The sequence below is a fragment of the Meleagris gallopavo genome, chromosome 20, assembly GCF_905368555.1.
Source record: "Meleagris gallopavo chromosome 20, MGAL_WU_HG_1.1, whole genome shotgun sequence".
NCBI classification, from domain to species: Eukaryota; Metazoa; Chordata; class Aves; order Galliformes; family Phasianidae; genus Meleagris; species Meleagris gallopavo.
Genome location: NC_139423.1, coordinates 3,327,146 through 3,337,179, shown reverse-complemented (window position 1 = coordinate 3,337,179; position 10,034 = coordinate 3,327,146). Strand labels below are relative to the sequence as shown.

The 10,034-nt window shown below is 44.8% G+C and overlaps 1 protein-coding gene across 1 annotated transcript in view; it reads left to right on the top strand.

Annotated features, from left to right (window-relative positions):
* Positions 1 to 390: 390 nt before the first annotated feature.
* FOXK2 (forkhead box K2) overlaps positions 391 to 10,034 on the top strand; it is a 42,266-nt gene continuing 32,622 nt past the window's right edge. Inside the window, exon 1 of the mRNA XM_085240159.1 lies at positions 391 to 1,231. Coding sequence (XP_085096285.1) covers positions 891 to 1,231 — 341 coding nt within the window. The 5' untranslated portion in view covers positions 391 to 890. The remainder of the gene's footprint in view (positions 1,232 to 10,034) is intronic.

Sequence of the window (10,034 nt, the reverse complement as noted above, 5' to 3'; positions counted from 1 at the left end):
GCATTGTGTGGATGTTAGAAATTGTTCAAGATGTGGCATTACCTTTCTTTTAAGCTAATGTTTACAACGCTTTCAGATATGTTTGGTTTATCAAACCTTTTCTTTCCCCCTCCCTTTCGGTGATATTCTTCAAATGTAGCCTCAATCACGGCTTCCCAAGCGCTGATCCACCCTGCAGGAACGTTTGGGTACTTGCGTTTATTTATTGTCGTTATTACCCGTGCTCTCTGCCGTTTCTGGAAATAACGCAACCGGACGGCACGCGCCCAGGCTGCCGACTGGAAAACACGTCGGCTCGCTCCAGGAGCTCTGCGGGAGGGGCAGCGGCCGCGCTGCGGGTCCCGGCACGGGCACCGCCCCACGCAGAGAGCCGAGGGCAGCGGGCGGCGGCATCCGGGCCCAGCGCAGGTGCCGGAGCCGCGGGGGCTCCACCGGCCGCCCGGGGCGGGCAGGGGCCGCGGGGAGGAGACGGGGGTCGGGCGAGCCCCGCCGCGCCGGGAGAGCGCGCTGCGCTCCACCGCGCTCCGCTCCCGGCCCGGGGCTCGGGGCCGCGGTCTCCCGGCGCGGCGGACGAGGGTCGCTCCGCTCCCGGCGCGCGGATCTGCTCCGCGTTTTCCGGGCCTTTCCCGTGCTCTCCGCGCCCGACACTCGAACGTGCTGCGCGGCGCCGGCCGCGGCGCCTCTCGCCATTGGCCGCTCCGCCATAGCCCCATGGGCGTGCGGGCCGCGCATTGGCCCGGCGCCGCCGTCCGTCAGCGAGCGGCGGAGTGCGTCAGGTTGGGTTGAGCGGCGGCCCCTTCCCTGCCTGTGTCTGGCGGCGGCTGCGGCTGCGGGGCCGGTGCGGGCGGAGGGGCGCGGCGGAGGGCGGCCCCGCTCCCTCGCTCGCTAAGATGGCGGCGGCGGCGGCGGCCGTGGCGCGGCTGGAGGGCCGGGAGTTCGAGTACCTGATGAAGAAGCGCTCGGTGACCATCGGCCGCAACTCGTCGCAGGGCTCGGTGGACGTGAGCATGGGCCACTCCAGCTTCATCTCCCGGCGCCACCTGGAGATCTTCACCGCCGCGCCCCCGCCGCCGCCACCGGCCGGAGCGGACGGGCCGCCGCCTCCCGCTCAGGGGGACCCCGCGGCCGCCGGCGGGGGCGACTTCTACCTGCGCTGCCTCGGCAAGAACGGCGTCTTCGTGGACGGTGTGTTCCAGAGGCGGGGGGCGCCGCCGCTGCAGCTGCCCCGAGTGTGAGTACGGCGGCGGCCGGGCCCACCCCGCTCTCCCCCGTCGCCCGGGGCCCGCCGGGCCCGCCCGCCCGCGCCGCGCTTTCCCGTGCTCCGCGGGGTGGTGCCGCCCGATTGTCCGTGCCGCCGGCCGGCACGCGGTCGCCGTGACGGGTGCGGAGCCGTGCCCGAGGCCTCCTTTCCCGCCGCCCCTTCTCCCTCTCCGCCCGCCCTCGGACGTGCCCTTCCCGCTGGGCCCGCATCCCGCGCACCCGCCGCCCGCTCCGTGCCCCCGGCGGTGCGGCGGCGCGGCCCCCCCTCGGACCCTGCCGTGCCGTGTCTGGCACACGGCGGTGTCTGTTGGGAGATGGGAGCAAATCGGGCTGCGGCAGCGCTCGGAGGTATTGTAATTAGCAAACAGAATTGGATACACCCTTGAGTATTGTTTACGTGCTTCAAAGGAAACCGGTCGAGTGGTCGTCCGCATATCTGGGATTTTTGAATGTGAGATCGTTGCTGAGCAGATCTTGTGACGCCCTTCGTGCTTTTACTGAACGCTGAGGGCTTGTTTTGTGTGTGGAATCGCCTTCTGATTTTTGTGGCAGTTTCTCTTTGCCTGATTGTGACATTGATTTTTTTTTTTTAATGACTACATTGAATCTTCCACATGAGATGCTTTCACTGTCCTGGTGCTTTCTGTTCCCTTATGTGTCAATAAATGCATCAGGAGGTTTTAAGTGGTAATACATTCCTATACCATTAGCAAATATTAACTGTCTTGACAAAATATTTTCCTAGAGGACTATGTGAGGCCTACCTACTCTGCTGGAGAGTTTATTGGGCTGTAAATAAATAATCCTTGTTTTGAGGAGCCTCACACAGGAAAAGTGAAAGTGTTTTGGTTGGGAGTAGTTTTAGTTAGCTTGACTAAGAGATACTGACAAGGTTACAAGTGTGCTACCTTGACAGAAGGCATGTTGTCAGTGTCAGCTCTTACCATGCCTTGCAAGTTTTTAAACTTCTCTTAGCACTTTGATGGTGTATATTTTCCACTTTGACGTCTTGGTGTTCATTTCCACAGCTGGTTTCTCGGTAAAAAATCAAATTCTTACCTTTTTGCTTTCTAGGAAATGCTTTTTCTGAAAGGCTTTAACAGTGCCAGTCTGCGTGGAGTTGTATAATCGCAAACACACTTGGGTGACTTGTTTGACCTTTAACTGTAACTTCTATTTTTGCTTTCTGCTTTTTAATGTTAATAGTTGTTTGCCATGTGGTTGATTGATATTTTGATCTAACGCATTTATGAGGTACAATTTAAATGCTTCTTTTTATAAAAGGTTTGGTATTTAGTACACTCATTGCAGGCAAGTCCTTGTGAGTTATGTATGTTCATTGCAAGCAGCCCGGAACTAGCTTGAGAAATTTAGTCAGGAGCACACAATTAAATGCTTGATTCCTAAAGGAAAAAGTACGGCTGCTTCATGCTGTCCATGCAATTATTGACTTGTAATTTTATCTTTTTTTCTTTCAGTGTTGTCACTTTATACAGAGAAAATGAACACGATGAAAACTTCTGTGCAGTTAATTTCTTATTTGTCATGGATATATGTAGGTGGTGCTTAAAGAAACTACATCTGCTTGAAACGTACCGTGTTCCATGATTACACCATTTCTTAGACTGCACGCTTGCAGCTTTCCGTTTCGAGATCTGTAAGCTGTTTAAAGTAGTTATCTCCTGGTTACAAAATATAGGTGTGATCTTCCTGTAAATAGTAGGTGGCATACCTTCAGTGCTGGCTGGAAACAATGGAGCAGTGTGTGTGCTGAATGAAGTAGGATTTCTTTGGTCAACAGGCTTAGGGATGAATTTTATCTTGAAGGGCTTGAGATCAAATGCTCACTTACTGCTTTTTCAGAAATATAAAATAGTTTATCAAAGTCATAGCAGAGTGGTATAGAGAAATTGTAGTTCCATATTTTCAAAGTTCTGGTTTTTTGTTGTTTAGTTTTTTTAGCATAGGAGTCTTCAGGCGAATTCAAAGCAGACATTATCTGCTTATATCAAATCATTACTGTGAACTACTGATGACTAATACTGTTTGTAGCTCTGTTCTTGATTTTCATTGTAGATTTAAGTGTTCAAACTGAAGATGATCTCCTGGATTTTAAGGCTTAAACTTAGTTACAGTGTAATGTAAACGTTAACTAGCAACTGAAGGTGGCTGGAAAGAAAGCAGTGTGAGTGCGAGTTGAAGATTGATGATTGCTATCCTCAGCTCAAGTAATCACTGGATCTATTTTTGTTGTTGTTTACTTCTGCTGTGCTGCCACTAGTATGCCTTGCCTATGACTACACGATCATTTGATTTTTATTTTTTCTAATGGCAAATGAAGTTAAAAAAAAGAAGGCCTGTGTAGCCTGTTCTTTGTATTTGTTCTGAAGTGATCTTGGAGACTAAGAATGAAGAGTCGTCTTCTGTCACTAATAAATAGGTGACTCCAAGCGAAATGCTGTTTCAGACTTGAGCTGTCTTATTTATTTAATTGTCCCTAATAATTGCACGTCATTTGGGTTTCCTTGGCTGCCTTTGATTTCAGCACAAGGTTTAAACTTGATTTAATCTAATAGTGTTATTGAACTTCCTGATTTTGGAAGGGAAAAACAGAAATACAGCTTTGTGGTCTCCTGCAAACCACACATTTTAAAGTTCTGGGGAAATTAAGTTTTCAGAGTCTACTTATATATATTATAATAAAGACATTTTTCTTTCTAAAAATATAAATCCCATAAACAGAGAATTGCTGTACATTAAGATAGCTATTTTGGTCGCTGTTTTTAGTGCTTCCCTGGAAACATCACTTCAGTGCAAATGTTTAAGTTTCCACACAGGAGGGTAGCATCAGTGGGAAGCGTGTTTTTGTTTTTCTGATTCTTGACAGTCTGACACACGTCCTTGTCTATGCACAAACCAGCTGTAATCTCATTTGATGAATAAAATGGAGGCTAGGGGGAAAAAAAAATAGCAGTTTTTTTTGTTGTTCATGTCCATTAAGAAGCTCTGTGGTCAAGGTCACAGTGCACCAAGGCATGGGATAGAACAAGTCCTATAACCTCATCTGAATGCATACAAACCCAAGCAGGTCAGTTGATCTTTTTACAGCTACCTTCAAGATCCATGGATTATCTCTGCCGCAGTTTATAAAGTCCACATTTTTATTGGTTTCGCTCGATTCTTTTCGAGTTTCCCCTGACTTCAGTGGGGGCATTGTTCAGATGTATTGCTAGGTAAATAATAACATCGATACATGACTTTTGAGTTAATTGGTTTGAAAAATACCTTTTATGCTGGGCTCAGCAGCTGTTGGTGACAGCGCTTTTATATACAGCTTTTGGAGAGGCAGGGTTCCAGACAGATGTAACAGCACAGCTGGAGAAAAACAGACTGACTTTTGAGTACAGCTTAGCCATGAAAAAGGTTGGTTGTCTGTGTGCCGCTCACCCCCTGCCCATTTTTTTCCACCTCTTCATGTTGCAGTCAGTAGTTTGTGTGTACGTTGTACGTTGGCATTTGAAATTAGAAAGGTCCTGGCATAGTAAGCTCATGTCTTCCAAGAGACAGTTTGTTCATTTGGGAAAAAAAGCACATATTTTGTGTATTAATGATTACTTTTGGCTTTGATTTTGTGGAAATAGATTTGGGAATCGTAACCAAGGCGCCATTAATGAGAGAACAGCAGACCTAAGTTGGAGCAGAGATGCATCCAGCCTGTTACTGCCCTGAAGAGCAGTCAGGATCCAGTGCTTGGGGAGCAGTGCAGAAAGGAACAGAGGCATGTGGCTGTGCTTCCTCTGCTTATTCTTCTGGATCCCCGTCAGTTCAAAATCATTTGTCACAGAATCACAGAATGGCCCAGGTTGGAAGGGACCTCAAGAATCATGAATCTCCAACCTCCCTGCCACATGCAGGGCCACCAACCTCCACATTTAATACTAGACCAGGCTGCCCAGGGTCCCATCCAGTCTGGCCTTGAACACCTCCGGGGACGGGGCATCCACAACCCCTCTGGGCAGCTGTTCCAGCACCTCACCACTCTCATAGTAAAGAACTTCCCCCTGACATTCAACCTAAATCTTCCCTCCCTCAACTTGAAGCCATTTTCCCTTGTCCTGCTGTTATCTATTCTTTCAAAGAGTTGACTCCCCTTCTGTTTGTAGGCTCCCTTTAGGTACTGAGGGCTGCAATGAGCTCACCCCACAGCCTTCTCTTCTCCAGGCTGAACAAGCCCAGCTCCCTCAGCCTGTCCTCGTAGGGGAGGTGCTCCAGCACCCTCTTCATCTTTGTGGCTCCTCTGGACCCTCTCCAACAGCTCTCTTGTCTTTCTTGTACTGGGGACTCCAGACCTGGACACAGTACTCCAGCTGGGGCCTCACAAGAGCAGAGTAGAGTAATGTAGTCTTTGTGTTGTTTTTTAAATGAATTGGCAATGTATTTTTGCATCTCTGTAAACTTGTATCCACATCATCCTTTTGCAGTGAGTTTCTCACCTTGGAGCCAGTGATGGGGGAAAAAACACCTTCTTTCCTGAGCTGTTTGAATTTTACTCCCTGTGATTTCATTTCCTACAACTTGATTTAGCTCCTCTATAATCAGAGGCAGTAAAAAATTATCCCGTTCTGTCATTCATTTTATAGAATTCTTTGTATTTGCTAAATATAGGAGCTTTTAGAGTAAACCATGTAGAGTGTGTCTCACTTCAGCTTATCATCTGTTGACTAATAAGTAGTAGTAGCCAGTAGACTGTGAATAAAGATCAAGTATATTCACTAAGTAAACTCCTTGGGAAAATTTATTGCGTTCAACGTTACTCAGGCAGGAAATACTGCAACAGATTGTAGAGAGCCTCTAAATAGATGAGTGCACTTCTTTTTTAGTTGCTTAAATTCCATGCAGAGATGTCACCGCTGTATGCATTGTAGTCGCACGCGTGCTCAGTGAACGTTTCACTCTGGAAACAGCTCAGGTTTGGATTAATGGTCGAGGAGTGGATTGTAATATCTTAAGCGGTGTTAGCAGCTGATGTGGGAAGAATGTTCTTTGCTTCGCTTGCTGTTTTTTTTTTCTTTTAAGCCTGACTTGTGTTGTAGATTTGCTTTATGTTTATAAGCGCTAGATGCTTAGGAAATCAAACACAACACATATATTTTTTTTTTTCCCAAGGAACAGAGTTCCAACAATAGATTAACTACTTCAGGCTGGAATGGCACCTGCTTTTTCACTTTTTTGATAACGCTTCTGATAAATACAGTTGCTTGTAAGGAAGACAGCTGGCCAAATGGAGACATTATGATTGATTTGTATTTAGAAGAATACAATAGAGTTCCATACTGGTATTAAAACTATGAATTACTTACAAGTTATCTCAAAGCAAAGAATAAAGAAGTATTGAACTTGGCTGCGACTTACAAATCGGACTCCAGAAATGTTATGTACTTTATGTAGCAGACACTGTGACCCATGGCATAATGAATAATAATGTTAACATATTCCTGGGTATTTTGTGGCTACTTTAAAGCAAGATTCTCACTGTAGCCTTACCTGATTGAAGAGCAGGATAGGAGGCAGAAGGTAGAGCATGTTCTGCTTCAGATGAAAAAAGCTGAATGTGAAATTTCTGTAATCTGTAACAGTTGTTTCTGTCTCTTTTTTTTTTTTTTTTTTTTCACATTCCCATCTGAACTGGTCCTGACAGATGAGTGAAATGGTTTTTTGCTCCTGAAACAATACTACAAATTGCCAGACGCCAAGCAGGTAGCTGAGGGAAAGCTCAGTTTTAGATTTGGATTAACTGGTGATTGCTTTGCCTTTTTTATTGTTCCAGCTGATTTCTGGGATCAAGTAAGGACATCTTCTACAGTGTTACTGATCTTATATATTCATGTGGTTGGTGTTATCTATAGGATTACAAGTACGTTCTCTGTGTGGTTATGTGAAATAGTAGAAATCAGGAAATGGTCTTAGAAATTGGTGACTTCTCTGTTGTTCTGTTCCGGTTCTGTAACAGAAGCACGATTAGTGAGTGTTGTTTTGGTGTAAAGGTGTGGATGAAGTATTGAAACTTTTTGTTTTATGAATAAGTTGTTGAAAGTGAGTTTTGATTTCCTTACCTTCAGTTATAGTAGTAAGGCAAGAGACACATAAATGCAATCATTCTTTCCTCCGTACTAATTAAATCCAAATACACCACTGATCATCAGTTGAGAAATGCACAAGTTTTGAGGAAGGAGAGACAGCTTTGTATCAGGTGGATATCAGGAAAGCAAGTTAATGTTTCACCCTCGCTTTTCAAAATGAATGTGTATGATTAATTTGCTTATAATGAGGAAATGACATTGTCGTATAAATATTCGTCCTTCATGAACATGTGTTTTAGGGAATGATTCTGCTGAGGAGGAATTCTGCTGCTGTTTATTTTTTAAAGCATATATAATTCTCATGCACAGAGCAAATAATTTATTTTCACGGTCATTCTTAAACTATTGAAAATAAGGTGATGGTGCATCTGATCTTCTGTATTTTCACTAAGTACAGCAGTGCCCTTAAGACCTCAAGCCCCATTGCTCTGTGTAAAATTACCTATAACACTGGACAAAAATCAAATGTAGTTTCAAAGGAAGTGGCATATTTGTCTTGTAGTAGTGTAAGGCCATCCGTGGCAGAGTATCATGTGTTTTCACAACATACTTGATTGTAGTAATAAACTGTCTTCTGTGGGAGTTCAGACTGAAATATTAGGAAGGTGGTGGTTGTATCTTCTGTCTTGCTTATTTTCATGATAAAAAGTTGATGTGTAGTGACATTTGTTTTCTGCGACTTCCTGCCTTTAAGGAATTTTTTGACCTAGATAAAGCAGTTGGAGGGGAGGAACTGTATTTATCGTACAGCTATTCCACGTTGGAAGGCTAGAAAACAAAAACTACATTCTTCAGCTGATATTTCACTGATGTTGTTGTATCACTGAAGACTGCTGGAGTTGCAGTATTATAGAATCATAGAATGGCCTGGGTTGAAAAGGACCACACTAATCATCTAGTTTCAACCCCCTGCTATGTGCAGGGTCTCCAGCCACCAGACCAGGCTGCCCAGAGCCACATCCAGCCTGGCCTTGAATGCCTCCAGGGATGGAGTGATACGTAATGTTTTCTAGGAGTTAAGAACATCCACGAGCAATCGCAACGTGCGCTTCTTTGCATTTGTTTTTGGGGATGTGCTGCACATATTGATTGTGCTGCTGTGGTGTTCTCACCAGCACTGCCTGTCATTGGCTTGTGCAAAGAAACGTCTTCATGTCTGATGTAGATTTGAGTGTTTGTGGAAGTAAAATCTTCAACATTCAGAATGTCAGAATGCCTTAATATGTATACAAGCACATCACCTTGCTTTGTCCGTGTGTAGCAAACAAAATGGAAAAGGTGAGCAGATTGGCAAACAGTTGTGTCCATGCTACACTGTAAGAATTCCTGTTGGCTTCAGCATGACAGCTCCAGCTCAGGTGGGTGAGGGTACATTGTGCAAAGAACCAGAGTTGTAACTTTAGAAAAAGAAAAAAAGAGGAAGAGCAAAAAAAACAACCAAACAGATGTCAATATGAAAGCTTTGTGAAGCGTAACAAAATTAGTATAAAGTCGAATGGAATTAATTTTAGTTCAGTGTTAATTTAAGATTTTACATTAAGGATTGTGAAAGGGACCTGCAGCAAAACCCTTGCTGGAAACAGAGATGGCTTCAGCATCAAATAAGATTGCTGAGTGCCTTGTCCATTTCAGTTGTGAGTATCTCCAGGGATGAAATGTTTTGTGTAACTGCTGCCTCACTTACTAATGTGTTTCCAGAAGCAGAATTTTGGGAGTACACAGGTTGGTAAGCGTTGTGTGCATCTTACCACTAACTTGTGAAGAAACTACTGGATTGCTATTTGATGTTTCTACTTCATGCTTTCTTTGGAGATCTGAGGAAAAATCAACAGCAGATAAATACAGATAAATTACAGATGGTACCGATGTTCGTAAATCACAAATAATGAGGATGAAAAAAAAGGACTTGGTCAGTCCACTCAAAAAATAAAAACAAAGGGTTCAAAGGGTTTGCAGGCCAGATCTTCAGGGTGGGAGACTAATAAAAGAGTTGGTGGGCTGCTTTGGAAGTGGTGACTGAAGACAAATTGTTAGATATGTAACATGAGATATGATGTGTCAGAGCAGAGTGATGTGGTGACTCTGTGTAGAAATAGAGGAACTGGGTTGGAGAGCACTGATTGATGCTGGAACTTCGTATGGTTCTGGAATCAAAATTTATATTAAAGAATCTTGGGAAACTGCAACGTTTTAGGGAGCTAACTCCTGAAAGGAATTGAAGGCTGGAGAAAATACCAAACAGTGAGGAGTGTAAGGAGTTCAGTACGTTTGTCTTATCCAAAAGGAGCACAAGATGGTGCAGTACATACACTTTTATGGGGAGGAATTAGACAACTGAAAGGTTTGCTAATGGATCAAGCACAGGATGAAACTTCAGAGGCCATAAACTAAGGTGTCAAGGTTTGAACTCAGCACATATTTTTAGCAGTGTTGGAAGGCAGCTTGGAGGAATGGTTGCATCTCCATTTCACCCTCCTCTTCTGATAAGAACCTTTTTGGAAAAGTTGCTTTAGACAAAATAAACAAGAAAATAAAAAGACCCAGAACCAAAAATGACCTTGCTGTAGTCAGACCTGGTTATCAGGTGCACTGTAGGTATGGCTGGACGCAATTTGATGGCATGGGACCATAGGA